The 24,063-nt window shown below is 49.5% G+C and overlaps 1 protein-coding gene across 1 annotated transcript in view; it reads left to right on the top strand.

The window, feature by feature from the left end:
• Positions 1 to 24,063, top strand: part of LOC144174348 (P protein-like) — a 358,011-nt gene that overhangs the window by 12,417 nt on the left and 321,531 nt on the right. The window contains exon 2 of the mRNA XM_077702998.1: positions 22,682 to 22,754. Coding sequence (XP_077559124.1) covers positions 22,682 to 22,754 — 73 coding nt within the window. The remainder of the gene's footprint in view (positions 1 to 22,681; positions 22,755 to 24,063) is intronic.

The following is a 24,063-nucleotide window of genomic DNA, read 5'->3' as shown; positions in this document are numbered from 1 at the left end:
GTCCCTGCCTTTCCTGTACTGTTCCTTTCTTCCTTCCCACACTGCTATTGTGTTTAATTTCGAAACGTTATCTGACTGCGTTAAATGGTTACGTGCCGCAATGCACGTCAGCTTCGGTAATGCGGGCCACAAGGACAGATGTAGGGATCTGTGCCGCCAAGTTTGAATGTTATTTGGTTAGTGGGGGCACCGGTATTAGGTTGTGGCGTCGCGTTCAGGTCAGAAAATGTGGCAGCAGGAGTGTGATAGTTAGTGGGGGACGATGACTGAGCGGCGTAGTAGTCTCAATCACGACTGTGAGGTACGTGGGAGTCGGAGTCGGGCCAGATATACCTGACCAACACCACAAGGGCTGTCTCCGCAAAGCCATTTTCACTTGGAAAGTTGCAACCACTGAGACATGCAACTACTGTACTGAGATTTCTGGAGTACTAGTTACCTGTATATTGAAACTATTTTATAGCATTTCCGTGTCCGACGCAAATAATTCCAAAAGTGAGGAACATTTGAACGTACACGAAGTTACAGCAAGAAGGAAGGAAGGAAGTAAACTTTATTTTTCTGAGCACCCTTAGTCTAGGGCGCCGTCTTGGGAAGCCGTGGCCATGGCTTCCTCCGCTCTGGACGTCAGCAGGAGCTGTGTCGCAGCGCTGGGGTCAGCCAGACTTGCCTCCCAGGATGCCAGAGTTGGATTCCGGATGGGGGTCAACTTTGGATGTCGATCACAGGCCCATATTGTGTGGAATATGTTTGGGTAGCCTCCGCATAACGAGCAAGTAGGGGTGCCGGGTAAATTTCGAAAGCGATGTGTGAGATGTTCAGTGGGTAATGCGTTTGTCTGAATCTGTCGGAGGAGGACGGACTGCCGCCTTGTGAGTGTACGATGGGGGGAGGGATGTACCTTGCGCTGCGCGCGAAAAAACTCGAGGTATTCGCGCGGGCTAAAAGACGGCTGTGCATCACTTAAGGACGGCTGTGTACCGCTTAAGGTTGATGAGAGCTGGTCAGGTGCCCGGTAAATAGTTGCTCGGGCGAGCGTATGTGCGCGCTCATTTCCTGTCAAACCCTCGTGCCCAGGAGTCCAAATAATGTGAAACGTGTACGGCTTGTAGTCGAGCGCGTCTTTGATGAGGCGGGCTGTGCGGTGGTGCAGATCATTTCTGATCAATTGTCTGCAGGCGGCTTGCGAATCGGTGACGATGATGATGGGTGTTTGCGGACGAACTATATGGGTGGTAGCGGCGTATATGGCTCGTGCAATAGATCGAGTTTCTAGGTCGTCTATATCATGTACATCTGGTTCAAGCGTGACTAGTTCGTAGTTGATGGGTCCGACGACAGCCGTGATGCCTCCCTCATCTTCCCCAGGATGTGCGTCAACGTAGTAAACGTGCTTGACGGGGCCGAGGCGCTGCAGCGTTTTCGAGAGGACGTTGGTTCTGATGTGGCGCCGTTCAGCATGCCGGTCGGGGTCCATGTTCTTTGGCAGGGGAGCGATGGTGATGCGTGCTCGGTGTTCAAGGGAGAGGCATTTTTTTTCCTGCGATGCGGATGATGGTGGGTCCGCAGAGTAGCCAAGATCCTGCAGGATGACCCTGCCTTGGTCGGTGCTATGGAGTCGGTGGAACTGTCCTATAGGCGCTGCGCACTTAGGAGCTCCTCCAGTGTGTTGGTGACTCCGGTGGCCTGGAGCGCTTGCGTCGATGTATATTGCGGCAATCCTAGTGCTTGTTTTAAGGCCTTCCTTCGAACTACATTTATGCGTTCGAGCTCCGTCTTCGTGGGATTTTGATATGGGAGGTGATACAATATACGGGAGTCGATGAGCGCTGCGCTGAGTCGCGCAAGGTCGGCCTCTCGCATTCCCCTGTGCCGACTGGCTATGCGGCGTAGCATATGTATCACCTGTGTCCCTTGATCTAGCAACTTCCGTATGGTCAGAGGCAGGCTCCACGTGGGCGGTCTCATTGTGGATTTTAGTACAGGCGAAGCGATCCGCCCTTTCAGAGGTTAGTAACTTCTTGCGCGGACCGAAGAGCAGAAAATACGAGCATGGGGTAAGTTCAAGAAGGCGCGTACGCTTGCGAATGATGATTTTTGATTGTAGGGTTTAAAGGAGCCATGAAGAGAAAACACAAGTTTGGTTCATTCAAAAGATTGTCTCGTTAGAATCATACTGACACCACTTTTAACGTAAACTTCGCTCAAATAAGCTACATAATTAGGAAAAACGGGAATGGTCATGCGACCCACCAGCTCATTTCCCGCAACAGAACCTGTGATGTCACATGGGCTAAGCTCTGCGATTGGCGGAGGCTGGCAGAAGCAGACGCAAATTAGGTAGAGCTTACAAACTAGACGAACGAGTGATTTGCGCTTAAATTTAGGGCACATTCTTTACAAAGCAATAAGAATGATGGGACAAACAGTGGAAGTTACGAAAGAACATGTAAACATAGAAGTACTGATGCGTTCTGCTGTTCGTACTGCGCACAGCATGCTTTGGTTTAGCTGCACAGCACTACGGGGCTTGGGGTTGTCGCAGACGACACTGGCCGATTGACGCAAGCAACGGTGTCTTACGTGACCCCATTTGTCGAGCGAGCACTGTTTCAGGGAACGAATATTTTCTCCCAGAACAAAAACAAGCCAGGTTTAAATGCGGGCAAAAACAAACCAAACGCTTGCCACGGTATGGTGGCGCCATCTAGGTTACGGAACGTAAAGAAACGCGGGAACAAACCAACACCGCTGTACAGGGTGGAGACAACCTTTGAACGGTCCCGTGCCGCCGCAATTGGGCCAACGGGCTCAACGCGTTATTCTTTTCGTTTCCCACGAGACCTAGCAACGCGAAACAGACAATATGATTCAAACTTCTTCAGTAAACCGCGTTGCGGCGATAATTTTAGCGCGGTTTTGACACAATGACTTGCTTCGGCGGCGAGCGAGCAACCGAACATGGCGGCGCCAGCGTTACGTGTCTCTACCCTGTACGGCGGATGCGTGAATGAAGGTACTCTATGCTGCAGAGCGGTCGGTTCCTGTGATGTCACTTGGGACCACGAAAACGCACGATTGAGCGGGAAAATCAAAATTTTAACCTAAATTGTTTAATTTCTCAATGAATAAAGCACCGTTTGTATCCGGACAAGCGCTGGGGGCACTATAAAACACGAAATCTTTCGAATAAAACCAACTTGCATTTTCTCTTCATGGCTCCTTTAACGCGCCGACGCAACGCAGGCGATGAGGCGCGCCGTAGTGGAGGGCTCCGGATTAATTTTGACCACCTGGGGATCTTTATCGTGCGCCGAAATCTCGTACACACGGGCGTTTTTGCTTTTCGCCTCCATCAGAAAAGCGGCCGCCGCGGCCGGGAATCGAACCCGCGACCTCGTGCTCAGCAGCGCAACGCCTTAGCCACTGAGCCACCGCGGCGGGTCCGCTTGCGAATCACGAGAGAGAGAGAGAGAGAGAGAGAGAGAGAGAGAGAGAGAGAGAGAGAGAGAGAGAGAGAGAGAGAGAGAGATTTCGGCCAAATTTAGGGGGCAGCGTTTTTCAGTGGAAGAGGAAATCTTGCGCTAATTATGAACACTTGTGTTTTGTGTGCTGCTACTGCTACGTTGGAGGCAAACTATAATTATAATGGCTGCTCAACCGCAGAGCGAGCGCACCATTCGCAAATCGTCGAAGTTTATTGGTAAGGCCAGGCGCATAACGTTTGAAAGGTGGCGAGGGGGACAGAGGACACAGAGTGCTTGCTGGCTGTCAAATGACCTTGCTTTCATCAGCGCATGCATATCCGGGTAAAGACAAAACATAAACTGGGGAAACCTATAGCGCCATCGCTGCCCTTATCAAGTCACTTTACGGGGACGTCGCGTTTTTCTTATTCGCTCACGGCACAATGGAAGCTGCGTCGACGCACGCGTCATCCTTCACGTCGTTCCCCAATGCTTCCACAATTCCACCCACGAACCTACATCGTTTCCTCCTTAGAATGTCGATTTCTTGAGTGTCACCCGAACGTGCTCGTCCACGGCTGTGGAAAGCAAGGGGGCTGGCGGGCGTCGTCGTGAGTGAGCCAGCGGGCCCCGTGCTCTGTCGTTGATGGACCTTCGGGTTTACCCCAGGCAAAGTTTCCCGTATGGTAATGTACTGGTATCGATGACTTCTTCCTGGCAATCCGTTTATCTTTACGATGGTTTTTCGAGGATTATCCATTGCTCTCTATGGTTCATTACTCACACGTGGACCCATCTGGCATGCTCTGGTCGGTGCGCTGCAAGCGACGTGAACACACTCTGGCCGCAGTATTTTTACACATTGCGCTTGAAGCCATGAATGTAAAGAATCACTTCTTCGCTGTTTTTCGCCCGTTCGGTGTCTCCGCTTCACGTCTATTTCTTCCCTTGAGCCAGTTTGGAAAGCTTTCACTCACCGCTACTAACAGCGAAAAGAACACTTGTTCGGCTGCTACAAGAAAACGCCTTGAAGCTGATTGTCATTCTTGGACCGCGGCCGAATCACGCTCAAGCGGGGTTGTGGACAAAGGCTCTGTTCACTTTTCTGAAATATTCCTGGTTGTCCGAGGTTCTCTAATCCCCACGTGCCCAGGTATTTTTTTCCTGTTATTGATTCTTTTTTACTCCGCTCCCGCTTCATTTATTTTATCCTCCTTTTTCTTTCTTAGCTTTTACCTCATCATGTCTTTGTTTTTCCGCCTTACTGCATTTATTCACCCCCATAGAGACCTGCCGTTAGTAGGGCTAATAACCCCTTCAGTATTCAATAAAACTCTCTCTCTCTCTCTCTCTCTCTCTATATATATATATATATATATATATATATATATATATATATCAAGGTTGCAGTCGTCATTGCCAGTGCTATTCGGCTGTTTCCGAGATATTTAACAGTGCCGAATGACGTGTGTTTGTCATGTTTCTTTAATACAGTGCTAAATAGGCGAAAATTTTTAAGTCGAGAAAAAATCCGCCGTTTTTCCGGAAGCGGGAGTCGAACCCACATCTCCGCATAACGCGTGCGGTGCGTTAACCAATTACGCTACCCCGCAGCGGCTCCCCTCTCGACTTTTACCGGGGGGGGTTTATATTTACAAGTGCTCTGAGGCCGGTCAACTAGCGCCACCCCTCGACTACCGCAAGAGACGTAGAACGTCTTTTTTCCCAGCGGCCGCCACATAAGACGTGGTCGGAGGTCGGGGTTAGCAATTGGCATATCCGAACTGCTGGAGCCAGAGTCCTCGTAATGCATGTAGCAGAACAGAAAGATACGGGACGAGGGACTCAGTAAGGACACATATCAAGGTTGCAGTCGTCATTGCCAGTGCTATTCGGCTGTTTCCGAGATATTTAACAGTGTCGAATGACGTGTGTTTGTCATGTTTCTTTAATACAGTGCTAAATAGGCGAAAATTTTTAAGTCTATATATATATATGTAGTCTGGAAACAAAGAACTCACACAGAGCGCGAAAAAATAAGGTAAGTAGAGACAGAGAAACACGAGAAAGACATTAAAAATAAAAGTTTACTGACGTTTCAGGAAGAGGACTTTTTTTCTTCAAAGAACCTTTGAAGAAATGAAGTCCTCTTCCTGAAATGCCCGCCGGATGGGATCCGAACCCATATATATATATAAATATATCAACATGCCTTTGGAGAAGACCGCGTGCTCAGATTTAGAGCATTGAAGTCGATTGCACGACCCGCCACGGTGGCTCAGTGCCTACGGCGTTCTGCTGCTGAGCACAAGGACGGGGGTTCGATTCCCGGCCGCGGCGACCGCTTTTCTGATGGAGGCTAAAAGCAAAAACTCCCATGTGTTCGAGGTTTCGGCGCACGTTAAAGAACCCCAGGTGGTCAAAAGTAATCCGGAGCCCCCCACTACGGCGCGCCGCATCGCCTGTGTAGCGTCGGCGCGTTAAACCCTACAATCAATCTTAATCAATTGCAGTGGCGCTGGCTCCTTGGCCTCGGTTCCAATTGTCCCGCTTCTGTGTTTATCCCCTTTTCTTCCTCCGTTTGCGCATTGGGCCCGACCTACACTTATATGGCCTCGCGTGGCTTGTGTAAGCTACGAAGTAGCGATGGTGATAAGATATGAGAAAATTGCGTGCTTTGCAAGTGCGCACCTTCGTTGACATGCACCCGGATGCACTTATTGAAGATCGCCGAAATTATCATGAGGTATTCTTCGGTTGTATGACGAAAAGTATACCGATGATAGGCAGGATCATTGAGCCAACTATATGACTAAGGGCAACATTTGTCTTTTGCACATGAGCTGGTGGATTGCTGATTCTTCGTTATCTTGTCCCCAGGCATGGTACCAAAAGGCGCCAGCCGTGCTTTACGCAACCACGCTGGCTTTCCGATCTTCATTTTCTATACGTGCGCATAAACCCGTATCGCCAACCAGCATAAAACGAACGAGACTACTACTAGTACTCTAAATACGAGTAAACGAGAGAGAGAGAGAGAGAGAGAGAGAGAGAGAGAGAGAGAGAGAGAGAGAGAGAGTAAACTTTCTTACCCTGACATGTTTTTCCCGCTGCACGCGTCAAAGCCAAACCCCACCCACTATCCACCCCTGTTTCCTTTATTTCTTTTGTGTGTGTGCGTGTGTGTGTGTAAATTATCTCTCTCTCTCTCTCTCTCTCTCTCTCTCTCTATATATATATATATATATATATATATATATATATATATATATATATATATATATATATATATATATATATATATATATATATATATATATATATATATATATATATATATATATATATATATATAGATAGATAGATGGATAGGTCGGCAGTCTTCAACGCCTAAGGAGGCATAGGGGAATGATTATGCTATTTTTTACGACGGTTCGTGAGGTTAACATTTTTTAAAAGTTACGTAACAGGGACAGAAAGAAAGAAAAACACGCGCCCAGAGTGGGGACCGAACCCACGCCTTTCGATTAGATCCGAATGCCTTACCAATTCGGCTATCTGGGCGACTGTGTTATCCTTCACTTTCTGGGGTATTTATATTTACTACAACTGTATCTGACGCTTAAGGGTGGTAGCCAGTGCCACTCTGACTATATGGGGAGAAGGGGACCTTCTTTTCAACCCCCGGTGCGTGACTCGAACGTCTACAGCCTGTCAGGAGCGGGCAACTGGCGGGAAACACTCTTATGCTACCTTGGCATCAAGGCTGCCAGATCCGAGACCCTCGCTAAGATGTCGCATAATATGCTTAGGAAATGAGGGGCTCGTTGAGGAAATGCAGAAAGATAGGTCGGCAGTCTTCAACGCCAAAGGAGGCATTATATATATATATATATATATATATATATATATATATATATATATATATATATAGAAATAAGGGTTGGCAGTCGAGAAAACCTCGGAAAGCAAAGGGGAGGATGTGGTAGATCATTGAAACAGATTAAGAATTTGGAAAGAAAGAAAGAAAGTGAAGAAAAAATGCCCGCCTTCACTTTTCTTCACTTTCTTTCTTTCTTTCCAAATTCTTAATCTGTTTCAATGATCTACCACATCCTCCCCTTTGCTTTCCGAGGTTTTCTCGACTGCCAACCCTTATTTCTGTGTTATTTTCAACGAGCCCCTCATTTCCTATTCTGATTCGCTACATGCATAGCGAGGGCCTCTGTTCTGGCAGTCTTGTTGCCAAAGGGAGCTTAAGAGGGTTCAAAGCTGGTCGACCACTCTGGACATGTCGTAGACACTCGAGTCACGACCCGGGGGTTAAAAGAAGGTCCCCTTCACCCCGATTAGTCCGAATGGCGCTGGCTACCACCCCCAAGCACAGGAAACAAACATACCTAACATAAATACCCCAGAAAGTGAATGGGAAAATCGCCCCGCCGGTAGCGTAGTGGTTATCGCACCAGACCGGTTTCTGGAGGTCGTGGGTTCGGATCCCACCTGGCGGGCATTTTTTCTTCACTTTCTTTCTTTCTTTCCAAATTCTTAATCTGTTTCAATGATCTACCACATCCTCCCCTTTGCTTTCCGAGGTTTTCTCGACTGCCAACCCTTATTTCTGTGTTATTTTCAACGAGCCCCTCATTTCCTATTCTGATTCGCTATATATATATATATATATATATATATATATATATTGTCACGAAGCCAAGGACGACGCAGTTGTCTTGCAGGAGAAACAAGTTTATTGGAGCGAACTTGTGCTCCCCTAACAACTCAAAAGAATACAGAGGCGGCGAAGCAGCGGTCAACAAAGTGACTTGCGTCAGCGAGCGTCGCAGAATCGAATGCTCCGGCGTCCGCACTGCAGGCTTTTTATCTTTCGGCGCGCGTGGTTCTCGAAACGTCGATTCACATCGAGAACATAGTAGATCCAAGAAGATTATTCTGGGCTGTTCACGTTAGATCGGAATGCTCTCCCTATCACGACAGATAACACATGCGGCACAGAAAGAAAGAATGGAACACGCGCTTCCCTTGGCGCAGAGATAACACAGACCGGCGCAGCCGGGCGGTAAAAGCAAAACACAAATAAACAAACCCAATGTATGGTTCGCGGCATTACCCCCCCTCTAAGAGTGCATCGACCCGATGCTAACATAAGCGACAGTCCGAACAAATGAAAATAAAAGTTCGTCATCGTCCGTAGAAAGGTTTTAAGCGAACCACGTGGACGACTTCAGGCCGCGTGCGTCGTCGTGATGTGCCGGAGTCACCATCGGGGATCACTTCGTAGGTAAGTTGGCCAACACGTCGTAGAATCTTGTAGGGTCCAAAATACCGTCGCAGGAGCTTCTCACTGAGTCCGCGTCGTCGGATGGGAGTCCAAACCCACACACGATCCCCTGGTTGGTACTCGGCGTCTCGGCGTCGGAGGTTGTAGCGGCCCGCATCCACCAGCTGCTGGTCCGTTATACGAACTCGAGCGAGCTGGCGGGCCTCCTCCGCACGTTGAAGATATCCGTGGACGTCGGCGTTGAGGTCGTCGTCTTCTACGTGCGGAAGCATGGCGTCGAGCATCGTAGTTGGCCTTCTACCGTAGACAAGCTCGAACGGCGTCAGCTGCGTCGTCTCCTGGATAGCCGTGTTGTACGCAAACGTGACATACGGGAGCACTTCGTCCCAAGTTTTATGTTCAACGTCAACGTACATTGACAGCATATCTGCGATTGTCTTGTTCAGACGTTCTGTTAGTCCGTTCGTTTGGGGGTGGTACGCCGTCGTTCTTCGGTGATCCGTGTTGCTGTAGCGTAATACTCCTTGCATCAGCTCCGCAGTAAATGCCGTTCCGCGGTCGGTGATTAGGACTTCCGGGGCTCCATGTCGCAGCACAACTTGGCTTATAAAGAACTTCGCCACTTCTTGTGCAGTCCCCCTCGGAAGAGCGGCGGTCTCTGCGTAGCGCGTCATGTAGTCTGTCGCTACGACAATCCACTTGTTCTGTGATCGTGACGTAGGGAACGGGCCTAAAAGGTCCATTCCAATCTGTTGAAATGGTCTCGATGGGACGGCGATCGGTTGCAGAAGTCCGGCGGGTCTTGTCGGCGGCGTTTTTCGTCGTTGGCAGTCACGGCAGCTCCGGACGTAGTGGGTGACGTCAGAGGTAAGGCCGGGCCAGTAGTACCTCGCCTTGATTTTTCCAATAGTGCGCGCTGTGCCGAGATGTCCGGAAGACGGGTCGTCGTGGCACGCTTCCAAAATTTCGTCACGAAGGTCCGCGGGGATGACGAGAAGGTAATTCGCTCTTGTTGCGGTGCTGAAATTCTTCTTCACGAGGACGGAGTTTCTCAGGCTGAATGCTGGTAAGCTGCGTTTGAAGGTCCTAGGAACGGCAACGTTGCATCCCTCGAGGTACTCGATTATGACGCGTAAGTCGGGGTCGGCACGCTGCTGGGCGGCTAGGTCGCTCTCCGTCACGATCCCGAAGAACGCGCTGTCTTCGTCAGCGTCTTGTGGTGGTGGGTCGACGGGGGCGCGGGACAGGCAGTCGGCGTCGGAGTGTTTCCTGCCGGATTTATAAACGACTGTAACGTCGAACTCCTGCAGGCGCAAGCTCCACCGCCCAAGACGGCCAGAGGGGTCCTTCAAATTGGCGAGCCAACACAGCGCATGGTGGTCTGTTACAACCTTGAATGGCCTTCCATACACGTATGGGCGAAATTTTGAAATCGCCCATATAATAGCCAGGCACTCTTTTTCAGAGGCAGAATAGTTTTTCTCCTCCTTCGACAGACCACGGCTGGCATAGGCGATTACCCTTTCGCAGCCGCTTTGCTTTTGGACAAGGACGGCACCCAAGCCTATATCACTGGCGTCCGTGTGCATTTCCGTTTCGGCATTTTCGTCGAAATGAGCGAGCACGGGCGGTCTTTGCAGGCGTTTTTGCAGCTCGCAGAATGCTTTTTCTTGGTCGTTTTCCCAGCTAAAAGGGGTGCTATCTTTCGTCAAGCGCGTGAGTGGCTCGGCAATGCGTGCGAAGTTTGCGACGAAGCGCCGGTAGTATGCGCACAGCCCGAGAAATCTTCGCACGCCCTTCTTGTCTTTCGGCCTTGGGAAGTTCGCAATGGCTGAAGTTTTTGCCGGGTCAGGTAGGACTCCCGCGGCGTTGACGACGTGGCCCAAGAACTTGAGTTCCCCGTATGCGAAACGGCACTTTTCAGGCTTCAGTGTCAACCCCGACGTACGAATGGCCTCGAGTACAGACTCCAACCTTGCAAGGTGTTCGTCGAAAGTCCGGGCGAATACCACTACGTCGTCGAGGTATACGAGGCAGGTGTGCCACTTAAGGCCAGCTAGCACAGTGTCCATGACTCTTTGAAACGTCGCTGGTGCTGTGCACAGCCCAAACGGCATCACCTTGAACTCGTATAGGCCGTCTGGGGTTATAAATGCAGTCTTCTCTCGGTCTCTCTCGTCCACTTCAATTTGCCAGTAGCCGGTCTTCAGGTCCATCGATGAGAAGTACTTTGCGTGGCAGAGGTGGTCGAGGGCGTCGTCGATTCGGGGGAGGGGGTACACGTCCTTTTTCGTGATTTTGTTCAGTCGCCGGTAGTCAACACAAAACCTTAATGTGCCGTCTTTTTTCTTTACGAGTACGACGGGCGCAGCCCAGGGGCTTTTCGAGGGCTGTATAATGTCGTCGCTGAGCATGTCGTCGACTTGAGTCCGGATGGCTTCCCGTTCGTGTGAAGAGACGCGGTACGGTGACTGTCGGGTGGGTCGGGCTCCATCTTCGGTTATTATTCGGTGCTTCGCTAGAGGGGTCTGACGTAGTTTTGCGCTCGACGAAAAACATTCGCTATAGCGACGCAGCAAAGCCAATAACTTGTTCCGTTGTTCTTGCGGTAGCGCCGGATTCACGTCGAAAGGCTGCGGGAGCTTGAAGGTTTCAACGGGTGTGCGCTCAAAGTCGGCGACCGCGATCACGTCACTTGCTTCTTGCGCTTCTTCGAGGAATGCAATTGCCGCGCCCTTGTTTAAATGCTGGTACTCCTCGGTGAAATTCGTAACCAAAATGTGGGATTGGTGTTCCTTGAAGCGCGCAATGCCTCTTGCGACCGACACACCACGGTTGAGAAGCACCCTTTGATCGGTGTCTACGATAGCGTCGACGTCAGGAGCAGCATCTTCACAGTAGACTGCGACCATCAAGCTTGCGCGGGGTGGCAGGGTGACGTGATCATCGGCGATCCTTACAGCTGCACGGATTTCGGGGTTCGATTCCGGCGTCATGGAGTGGTCGGAGGAAAAAGTTATCGACTTCGTCTGCAGATCGATTATTGCGCCGTTGTCCGTCAAAAAGTCCATTCCGAGAATTACGTCGCGGGAGCAGTTGGGCAAAACGACGAACACCGCAGGGTACGTCGTGCCGTCTATGGTGACGCGCGATGTGCACGTTCCACTTGGCGTCACGAGGTGGCCTCCTGCTGTGCGTATGTGCGGACCGTCCCATCTGGTCATAACTTTCTTCAGTTTAGACGCAAATGGTCCGCTCAACACGGAGTAGTCGGCTCCCGTGTCTACGAGGGCGACTACATCAAAGCCGTCGATGGACACCTTGACGTCGGATGCCGCCTTCCTCGAGTTCCGGGTGCGTCGGGGCGTCGCATCTCGGCTTGTGCGTGTTGACGGTCGGGCACTGTGCGTCGTCGTTGTCATCGTCTTCTCAGCGGACGTCTCGGTCCGGTCGGGTGCGCGTCGCGGCGTATAGCTGTCGTCGTGTACGGGAGTCTCGTCAGGTCTGGGTCGGGTCGTCGGGATGAGGGCATGTTGTGAGTCACTGTCTTCCGCGAGTCGTTGCGTCGTTGGAGGGTTTTCATTTTTCCGCGATCGTGCAACTTTACCTCCAGAAGTTGCATCTTTTAGTTTCCCCCGCGTGGGCTGGGGGACCTTCCACGTGAGAACTCAGCATTGCTACGGCGGTTCGGCGACTGGTATGGGTAGGGTGACGGCGAACGGTTGAAACGGGCTGGTCGACGGCTGGTGTTGGACAGGTACTCTTCGATCTCCGATGGGCGCTGGCCAGTTCGGGGGCGGGGTGCGTCGACGGAGAACCCTCGCAAACCGAGCCTCCTGTAGGGGCAGCGACGGTAGACGTGGTCGGCCTCTCCGCAGTGGTAGCACAGCGGACGATTGTCGGACGTTCGCCACACGTCGGTCTTCCTTGGGGCAGGGGGTTGCGCCGCAGGTGGTCGGGCCGGCGAGAGGGGACGACGGTACGGAGCCTCGTGACGATAGGGTGCAGGTGGGCGAGGGCGATGTACAGCAGCCGCGTAGGTCATGGCTTGCGGCTCGCGAGGTGCTACTGGCGTCGTTGAAGTTCCTAGCGCTTGCTGCACTTCTTCTCTAATGACGTCGGTAAGAGAAGCGACTTGTGGTTGCGGCGGCGTCGGGAGCAGTTTCCGCAGCTCCTCCCTCACTATTTCGCGGATAGTGTCGCGTAGTGAGTCGGAGTTGATAGCGCTGGCACCAAGCGTCTCCGAAACCAGCGCATTGATTGGGCGGTCGTACTGCCTCGTTCGGATTTCGAGCGTCTTCTCCATCGCGGCGGCCTCAGACGCGAATTCGGACACGGTCTTGGGGGGGTTGCGAACAAGGCACGCGAAGAGCTCTTGCTTCACACCTCGCATCAGAAACCGTAGTTTCTTTTCTTCCGTCATTCCTGGGTCCGCACGGCGGAAAAGTCGCTTCATTTCCTCGACGAAGATTACGACTCCTTCGTTCGGGTGTTGCGTTCGAGTTTCCAGTAAAATCGCAGCTCGTTCTTTTCTCACCACGGTCGTGAAGGTCTTAAGGAACTCGCTTTTGAATTGCGTCCAGTCGGTCAAGGCGCTCTCGTGGTTTTCAAACCAAGTTCGGGCTGCATCCTCCAAGTAAAAGAAAACATGCCGGAAGGTTTCTTCATCGTCCCACCTGTTGAAGATCCGCACGCGCTCCAGCTTCTCCAACCATTCCTCTGGATCTTCAGCGGGGGCTCCCCGGAACGATGGCGGTTCCCGGGGCTGCTGCAGCATGATTGGCGACGTTGTTTCTTGTACCATGGTGTTGGTTGCAGCGTTCCTTTTCTTGGGCCCTTCTGGCATCAAACCGAACTCGGGCGGTAAATCTTGCAGGCGGGGGCTGGCTCTTGTTGGACTGGCTTGGCGGCTTTTCGAGGTTGTAGTGGGCATGAAGGGTGCGTACCCAGCACCTCCACCAGATGTCACGAAGCCAAGGACGACGCAGTTGTCTTGCAGGAGAAACAAGTTTATTGGAGCGAACTTGTGCTCCCCTAACAACTCAAAAGAATACAGAGGCGGCGAAGCAGCGGTCAACAAAGTGACTTGCGTCAGCGAGCGTCGCAGAATCGAATGCTCCGGCGTCCGCACTGCAGGCTTTTTATCTTTCGGCGCGCGTGGTTCTCGAAACGTCGATTCACATCGAGAACATAGTAGATCCAAGAAGATTATTCTGGGCTGTTCACGTTAGATCGGAATGCTCTCCCTATCACGACAGATAACACATGCGGCACAGAAAGAAAGAATGGAACACGCGCTTCCCTTGGCGCAGAGATAACACAGACCGGCGCAGCCGGGCGGTAAAAGCAAAACACAAATAAACAAACCCAATGTATGGTTCGCGGCAATATATATATATGACAGAAAATAAGGGTTGGCAGTCAAGAAAACCTCGGAAAGCAAAGGGGAGGATATAGTAGGATAGTAGGTCATAGAAACAGATAAAGAATTTGGAAAGAAAGAAAGTGGAGAAAAAATGCCCGCCAGGTGGGATCCGAGCCCACGACCTCCAGAATACCGGTCTGGTGCGATAACCACTACGCTACCGGCGGGGCTATTTTTCCCCTTCACTTTCTGGGGTATTTATGTCAATGTAATTTTTTCCTGTGCTTGGGGGTGCCCAACTGGTGGGTATTTTTTCTCCACTTTCTTTCTTTCCAAATTCTTTATCTGTTTCTATGACCTACTATATCCTCCCCTTTGCTTTCCGAGGTCTGCCAACCCTTATTTTCTGTCTTATTTCAACGAGCCCCTCATTTCCTATTCTGATTCGCTATATATATATATATATATATATATATATATATATATATATATACATATATATATATATATATATATATATATATATATACAGTAATCCCTCGTTATAACAAAGTCAGCGGGACGGCGAAACTTTTCGTTATAAGCGGTATGTCGATATAAGCGACCACTCGAGAAAAGCTGAACAATTTGAGCTTTAATTGCGCCACAACTGCGAGGAATCAAAACACAATGTGTTCACTGAAACAAAAATTTATTCAGGTGGAAAAAAGGCAGAGAGCTTTGGCTGTTTCAAGTTCTTGCGGGGTGCGAGCAACCCCTGCTCCAATTTGACCGAGCATTACATGAAGCTGTGGTCGCCGCACACGCATCTAACTTTATTTCACAGCAGGCGTAAATACTCCCGCATCTGCACTATACTTGGCACTTCACCTGCATCTTCGTCGGCCGGCTCTTCGTCCTCGTCGGGGCCACCAACAAGTGTCAATTATCTCCGCATCCGTCGCTGGGGCGACCACGGGAGCGGCAGCGTCAGCCAACGCAAACTTATCGAAGTCACCTTCTACCTATTAGCCAGAAATTCCACCGCTTTGCCAGTCACGGAACGCTACAAGAGTTTTGCGCTGGAAAGCGACGCAAACGCCGCGGCTCGAGTCTGAGGTTGCTTTTGTTGAGCTCAAAAAACGATTAACTGCTCATTGTGGGTACACAGCGCAATCATGAAAACTTACCGGGTTTGCACTAGGGGCTTTGCATGATTACTGGGCAATTAGTTCCCCAGGTGTGCCACTTTGAAGTTTGCAAAACAACCGTTTTTCGGCGCCCCGTTGTTAACGACACTGCTGAGTCTACGGTTCGAGTGTCCGTGTCGGTGCACTATCGCGACCACGCCATTGTCCAATGCCTACGAACAAAATTCAATTACCATAACACGCATTTGGACCGTTCGTTTAAAGTCGGATGGCGAAAATCGAGCATGAGCGGCTGGAGAAAATCACCTGGGAAACACCAGCTTGCGTTGACTTGGCATGTTGACAGCCTGACTTGCGGCTGGGTCGCCGCGGCTCGGCGACGCCTCCGCTCGGACCTTCGATCTAAGCGGGTCAAGCTCTTCTTGCGCTTCGAGTAATGCGGCCTAAAATGCACAAGTTTGGCTTGGGATCAGAAGAAATTTCGAATAAAGCGATATTACTGTATATATATATATATATATATATATATATATATATATATATATATATATATATATATATATATATATATATATATATATATATATATATATATATATATATATATATATATATATAGTTTTTACATAGCCTTTTAATCTCCTGTGATCATATTCCTTATATTCCATTGCCCTTTCACTGCCCTTTTTTTGTTCAATGCTCTTTTCTCCCCCGGCGAGACCTGCGCCCTGCGTCGAGAGGCAAAACTTCGCCTTGTAAATATTTTCCGTTTAATAAACACTTTTTCTCTGCAAGCGTGTCACTGTCATGAAAGTAATCGGAGAAGCTTGCTGCAATTACTCGACTGATGCCCGTTTGGCTGCCATTTTTTGTACCTACTTGACAGTTTTACCCGGATTTAGTTCTGTAATGCAAGGCCTAAACTGTCCCGCAATGCGCCATTAGTTCGAGCCCGTTCGTTGACTCGCGCGCCATGTCGCCCAACATTCGCCCTTTTATCGCCATCCCCATTGTCTCAGCCAAGAGGGCGCACTCTTTGCAGTCGCTCTGCACTTCAAGAAAAGGGTCGACAACAAAGCCGGCACTTCAGCTCAGCGCCGTCAAGATGGGCGCGTGGTGGAAAGTGACAAGGCCTTTAAGAAGCGGTGCCGTGGAGAGTAGCCATGGCGAACCTGGGTTGTTCCTGTAGTCTTGCACGAGTACCACGACCCTGTCCAAGGCGTGCTCATTAAAGCTCGTTCTCTTGCATGCAAGAACACGAAGAAGCTGTCTGGAAGCTCTCTCTTGCGGCGGGTTATTAATTGCTGAGTCAGCTGTACTTCACCCCCTTAGTTTTCGCAACCCACGACTCGTCTTTGTCATTATTCGCACCGCATAAAATCCGCAGTGTGTGAATCTCATACAACGCATAGAGATTGTGCGAAAATGCTTAGAGCTGAATTTTTTATTGGCGCATTTTTGCTCAGTACTTTTGGAGATAAAAAAACATGCAGAAGGTTTTTTAGCTGTTGTTTACAGAGTGTCTGAGAACACGGCCCACTATATGAACTGCTGCTTCAAATATTATTCGGACGCGCTTATGGCGGAAACCTGCGCTCATATACATAGTACGAAAAATGAGTACAATATCTGCGCAATAAATACTTGTCTGTCAGGCTTCAACTCCAAACCAGGCTGGTGTAAATCTGCGGTAGTGGTGAAAACGTTTGTGGCCGACTTTCGGTGCTAGAAATACAGCCTCGTTAGATGGTCCTCCTAGTCCAGCACTCCAATGGCGGACGCTATCCGGCTGCCTGACGATCAGCCGTTCCTGGTCTTGGCAGCGTTGGACACGGCACCCTATACTAAGACAAAGACATAATGAATGGTAGAAGTTGGGAGGGGAGCTGTTATCACCCGGGCAGCTACTATTGTGTTAAGCGAGAAAGAAGAAGTGTTTGTGGTGTTAGTTTGGGAAGGTATACGGGTTTGGATCTACTGGCAGGAGCTGGATAATAAGCGGTGCGGCTGACGTGGTGTTCGTCCCTGTCTACGGTAGTAGGCGTTGGGGAGTGCATAGTTGACTGGTTCATGGGGCAGGGTGCTGGATTGTGAGGTCTGGGCTTCACCCATGGTTTGACCTCCCGCTTCTTTTGGCGCCCGCCGGGTGAATTCTTGGGCGGGGGCGTGTGCGCGTCCATGGGAGGAGAGGAGTATAGATGCGTATGCACGACAGGCGGGTTTGGGTTCGGTTATAAGGGTCCAGACAGCCGAATCTTCGTCGTCAAATAGGCCGGGTGGTGGCAATGTGAGACATAGAAAAGGTTATTGCAGTTTTCGCGTACGCAATGCTGGAGTCGGTCCGTTTACAGAGAACGTTATGTATGGGCGCACTGCCAGCAGCTGTAGCGTCCACTGACACTTTGATATGTCTGGGTTGGCTGCGTAACTGGCAGTGTCGGCTGCAGCTGGCGGGTAAGTGCTTCTGCTTGGGATCGGGACATGTCCTGGTTGTTCTCCGTCTAGATCTTCTTAGGGATTGGGACAACTTGCAGCGGGACGAGGGGGATGGGGGGGGGGGGGGGGTGTGCTTGAGCACCACTGGTTCTGCTTCTGATGTGGCGCTGCTTTAATGTAGCGAGAAGAGCGGCTTCGTCAAGGTCTTTCCTGTGAAAAAGACGCCGGCTCGGTTAAAAACGGAGTCGCAGAGAGGCGAGGCAAAAGCAGAGCAAAACACAAGGAAACAGAAAAAATGCCGCTTCGGGCCGCTGCGACCGACGCCAAACACGACAAAAATAAAACAAGAAGCTCGCCCCAAAAACCTGTCCTCGGCTGGTTTAAAGCGCACAGATTACGTCAACTACGCCCGTACGCCTGAAATGAAAGCAGGACGATGATGATTCAACTAGGCGCTATTTGGCAATTCCACAATAGGTAGTTTCTGATAAAATTCTGGAAAAGAAAAAAAAAATCATGCACTTTTTTTCAGCTCGTATGAAGTCATCCGATGATCAGGACTGCATTATTTATGATTTTTTGTAAACTTCTCTCTCCCTTTCACGTATGCGTCTTTACTAAATCGTTGTCCTAATGGTTCCGCCGCGATGACTATCAAGACAGTAACGAAGCTGTAATTACGTCGGTGGGAAAAAAAGAAAAGTTGCCCAGCGAGAAAAAGACTCGGAGGCTTATTGCCATACCTTGTGAATGAGTTGGTGTGCGCTGTTGACTGGCGCTGAATGAACGATTCGTGGATACAATCTCACTGTCGGTGGTGGTATCTTCGCCAAGCGGTCTTTATGCGCCGCAACGTACACTGTACGTGCAACCAGGCACGCTCCACTTACCAAGTCCGTCCAGACTGCGTAGCCAGCTCTGAGCTTCAACCCTATCTTCCGTGGTAGCCTGGCTAGTCTGATAGCCCGTACGTGCTAGGAAAACGCCTGCGGATGGTTCAGGTAAACACCGACCAATGTTGGTGCCAACTGCGTGCCTACTGTTCTTTCGTCCTTGCACTGCCCCCTACGTCGCCACGGCTATTAAGGGCGTAAAATGTCGTCCATTTGCTTCCTAATGGCTCGGTTCTGGTGAAAATGATTTTAAATGTCCAAACAACCACCTCCCGGAATGGCCGGCACCTAGGCTGCATTTCTTGCGAAATACTATAGCGCTACAAAAGAGCAGCCAAGGACAAGGCCCGTCAAAGGCGACCGGCACATAACGAAGCGCCTTTTAACCACTGCCATTGTCCACTCTTCCGTAGCGCTATATTTCGCAAGATTAAATACCCACCGTCCTCCATCGTCCGCGTTTGCCGTGTTCTGGACTGTATATCGTGCCTGTACAGGAGCCCAGTTGTGGAGCAGGGGAGCCCAGCAAGGCTGGCAAACCATGGATAAAAAGTAGGACGCGAGGGGCGCTGCAGCCTCTGTAAGGTACACAGGGAGTCTGGTTCTTGTAGTAGGCCTCCATGCCACTCCATTAAACCTTTTCCCAAGAATATTAGTGGCACTCGCCCGCATGCGAACCGTGCCACGAGATGATTTTGTCTTCGTAGTGTGCGTGTCGCCCCTGCACCGCTCCATGCAAAAATAGCTGGGCGGACCAGTATGAGCTGAAAGAGGCTTGATAGATAGAATAGAACAGGCTTGAAAGTTGAAGATTGAGGTTGAGGTTGAATAGTTGATAGTTGAGGGTTGATAGTTGAAGGGCATAAAGAAAGGAAGAAGCTTGGGGTAGCTTTATTGATCGATTAAAAGATAACTAGTAATGTGGAAGACATCTACAGCTCTAGCGAAAGGGTCTCAGCCATTGTGATGGAGCTTAATTGGAGGTATAAGTTGAAGGTAGTGCAGGCCTGTGCACGAACGCCTAGCAGCGATTATGAGGCTGTGGACAGCTTCTACGAGTAGGTCGAATCGCCAGCGAATAAGGTAAAAGCAAAGTACACGATATGCATTGGTGACTAACGCGAACGTAGGCGAACGTGCAGTGGTAAATTTTGCAAAAAAGGGCCCATCTCCCCGCGAGGGGGACTCGAGTAAATGCGTCGCATAGGGGGTGGGTGTATTGCGTTAACGTTTAGTGTTTGGGGAGTTGGTGGTAGTGATGCGTTGTATCAGCAGCTTCTTGACGTAGTTTGAATGAGTCAAGGATATAAGGCGCGTTCGTAGCCTTTCATTCTGTGTCGGTTTTGTGGCGCAGTGGGAAGAGCACCATGTACCTCGCGTTCTGCCCACAGGTAGTGAATGCGTTGTATCAGCAGCTTCTTGACGTAGTTTGAATGAGTCAAGGATATAAGGCGCGTTCGTAGCCTTCCATTCTGTGTCGGCTTTGTGGCGCAGTGGGTAGAGCACCATGTACCTTGCGTTCCGCCCGCAGGGTCGTGGGATCGAAACCAGGCGTCGGTAAGTATTATTTTTTTATATAGTGTAGGGGGAGGGGTGCGGACCTGTTGTTGAGAGTGAGGAGGGTAGCGTGATGCGGGAGAGGAGGAGTGGGGGAGAGGGCGCAGCTGGAACGGCTGTTGCGGATGGCGAGGCATGCCAACGCCGGGTGACATCGTGAGTTAAAGAAATGCTCTGCATTTAATATAGTCGTAAGAACCTAGGAAATTCTCTGGTTGGACTTCTTGAGAGAAATAACCCGAATAATATAAATACGTTCTTCCGCAAACGAAATAATAGAGAACGCATATGTAAAAGCCACAACGGTGGAAGAGAGAGAAATAAAACGATTATCTAAACAGTCCTAGTCCGGGCCGTCGTGCCGCAGTCTCTTCATTAGGAGACAGCCGGTCCGTAGAATTCCAAGAGTCCCTCACTACCCCGAAGGCAGTGGGCCGCCAGGAGTTCTTGCGTCGACTTCACTTCCACGCCATGACCAGGGTTCAGCCAGTCCTCACAGGAATCGATGCGGGAACGGTGGAACAAAAACCAAAATCGACTTCATTTTAACTGCCCATGCAGGCATTGTGCAGGATGTTGAGGGGCTATAGACAAGATCGAGAGTAGTGACCAAAGGCTGGTCTCGAGCAGAATAGGGCTAGGTCTGACAACTGAAAGCAGCAAACCAGAAAAAAATGAGAAAACCCAACTCGAAGTAGTTAAGAGACAGAGCGATCGAGTTTAAAATAACCCACTAGAACGAATTCGGTGTCTTGTCCGGCGAGCGGAGATAGCGTATACATACTGAATGATAACCTAACGACGATATCACAGATTCAGCAGCCGCTGTTGTGGAAAGTAAAATTCGATAAAAAAAAAATAGGCGAACTATCTCGGAACACAGAAGACCGTATTGCGAAGCGCAGGGATATATCGCAGTGTCAAATACAGGATAACAAGTCTAATTGGCAGATCAGTCGAAATTAACGGAAGTAAGTTTAAATGGACCATTAAAATAACATAGAACTTTCGTCAGTTGTAAAAAGCTGGCCTTTAGAAACTCAGCTCAATTCCGGCTACAAAAGACGTTTCTTTAACTAGAATATCGCAACAACTGTTGAAAAACTCAAATTTCGCGCTACAGTGGTGTAATGTGTGCAAGAGTGACGAAATACCGGCCAACACTAAATGCATAGTCGTCAGCGTGTTAACTACACGTTAGCATTGAAGTGATACGATCAAACGGAACCAGAGGCCCCTTTACAAACGCCCAGTCAGGTTTCTTTATGGCGACCTTAACCGGCAGCCTCCAGTCGCGCAAACAACTTTCCTGTGACGTCATAGACAAATCGCCCGAAAGTGGCTGAGGAGTCGGCTGTGCTTCACGTTTTAAATGCACAGCACTTTAGGGGCTCGCCTTGTCGTCGTAGCTCGCTGTAACGGTCGATGTCAAGCGACTGCCGGAATAAGGTGGTGCCGCGAGATAACGGACCCAGTATAGAGCCCGGCGTTTCGTCGTAGGGCGTCCCGCAGAGGCTTTTAAAACCAAGCGGTTTAAATAATCATAACCGTTCGAAACTCGTGAGCTGCTGGCGCTTGTCATACATCTCCCAGTTGTTTAGCGCAAAAAAAGCTGCAGGTACGTTTCAGGCAAAATATACGTAATTAACCGGCAGCACCCGCGTTCATTTAGATTGGAACGCTCGTTGGGTTGGTTTTTGCGACAGTAAGCGAAAAAAAGTGGCAGTGCAACGCCGGCACGTGCGGGAGAAAAAAGCAAGCACAAAAAGAACAACAACTCCAGCTGGCGCTGTTTCAGGCAGGGGCGAGCACTACGGAGGCGGGAAATATGAATTGCTTTGGGTGGTAGCAGTGAGCGGATAATAGGCGCTACAGCCCATTATGGCGAATCACTTTCTCTGCCCTCTGTCAACTTTCACGTTGAGTGAAACGGCTTTAATTTTTCTTTAATATATGAATTATTATTTGTTTTAAAATTAGTATCACTTTTGTAAGGACATGGCAGTCTTTCTAAGTAGCCCAACTTGTATTTTGTATTTGTTTTACGGTATTCTCGCCAATAACATCGCAAGGGTTCAACGAACGTTAAAAAAAAGAAGGAAGCTGGGAAGCAACCAAAAAGAAGCTCTAAGAGGGGAGGTCTCATAACGCCTCGGTTCCTCATTTGTTTGTTTGCGCTATTCTCACGCGCTCTCATATACTCTTCAAGGTCCTCGCTTATAGCGCGCTTTCCCCCTCCGCAAGAATTCAATGTGGACTCCTAAAAGGTCGTTGTGCGCTAAAGGGGTTTCATAAAAGCAGTGCTCCTCTGATGAAACAAAATGAAAAAAATTTAAAAAACGTGTTCTGTACCAAATGGAGCAGTGAAGTATTAGTCCTAGGCGGCGCGTGACATTATTGCCTCGCCCGAAATGCCGCCGGCTCCAACAGCGGATTTGGCTGCGAAATGAAAGCTTGGACGGCCACCTTCACAGGCAGCTGGCCGCCCAGAGCTCGGTATTTCACTCACAGCATTTGTGTTTGTTTCCTCGCAGGTGGTGATGAGCTTCATCCCCGAGCTTACGGAAACGTGGACCAGCGTGTCAATCGCAGGGAATGAGTCCTACTGTATCCTTCTCGAAGCAGCTGTGAATGTGCAGCTTCATGTCGCGCTCCTTTACGCGTGGTTATAGGCAACATGGTCATAACCGACATGATGATGATGATGTCCTAAAATATTATAGCACGTATCCACAAGGGAAGATTGGCCAGGGCTAAATCGGTTATTTCCGGAAAGAGGCTGTGAAAGGAAACCTAGTTATGAATAAAACCCGAATGACCCATTAATTAGCACACTTCAGCAATTCAAACGACCTGAAGTAGAAAAAAAAAATTTGAATGCAATTATATATATCCTTTTTTGCAAACCCCAAATTTGATGCGCCAATAGATAATAATAGTGGAATCGAAAACCCCAAACGCTCAATTGGGCCCTTCAAAAGCAGTTGTCTAGCTGTTGAGAAACGGCGGCAGTCGAGAAATGTTACTAGAATTTTATTCTTCTTTTTCTTCCATTCTACACGGGCAATCCACAGAAACTGACATATTTTCTTCGATTTAAGCATTCTACGTAAAGGGACCCTGCAACTGTCTCTAAACCCTAAATGCTTTCATAACGTAGTCAACAATCACATCCAGTACTTAGAATAGGAGTTCGCAAAGCACCTGAGCCAAAAAGTACTGCTATATGCCCATCAGATAACTTATAACTTGCTCAAGAATTTTTGTTTCTCTTTTCAGTCCTTGGAGGTTTTCGAGCGCTCGAATAACGCTATTACAGCGGTGTAGTGGCTACTAGCCGGCTTTCTTTTAGTTGCAGAAATAAACGCATTCGAAAGCCACTTAAAAACAAAACCCACAAAAGCAAAGCAGAAACGGAAGGCAGATCTGTCGCGACGAGCAAATCACGAAGTAACTGTAACTACAGCGATAACTATAGCTTTCGCAGTGTTGCCACACGAGAAGGAAAGAGGAAAACGTTTATTGGAAGTGTTGCATAGTGCCTTTATGGTACTATGGAAGGTATGAGCAAATCAATGGAAGTGTTGCATAGTGCCTTTAAGCTTCATTATTTGGAATGGAACTTCGGGCAATTAGGCTAAATAATAAGGAAAACAGATGATCGAGTGGTGACTCATCAGCCATTTGCTTGCACTGCCCCTGTGACGTCGCGAACACTAGTTGGTTTGATTGGCGGCCGCCTACAAAAACTACTGCCATAAATATAATGGTACAGTTGTACGGACCTCCAGGCGGTGTCACGAGTCTAAGAGGGGTCTGTGTAGAGCTTTTAAATGTCGTCTTTCGATGCCACTTGCAGCAAAGCAAACACCCGAGCAGCCATTTTTTTTTTTTTTCTTCGATGGGTTGACATGTT

Source organism: Haemaphysalis longicornis, unplaced genomic scaffold (genome assembly GCF_048455015.1).
Source record: "Haemaphysalis longicornis isolate Haplotype H1 unplaced genomic scaffold, Haemaphysalis longicornis Haplotype H1 scaffold_3, whole genome shotgun sequence".
NCBI lineage: Eukaryota > Metazoa > Arthropoda > Arachnida > Ixodida > Ixodidae > Haemaphysalis > Haemaphysalis longicornis.
The sequence above is the reverse complement of the archived record's forward strand: the minus strand, read 5'-3'. Positions and strand labels throughout refer to the sequence as shown.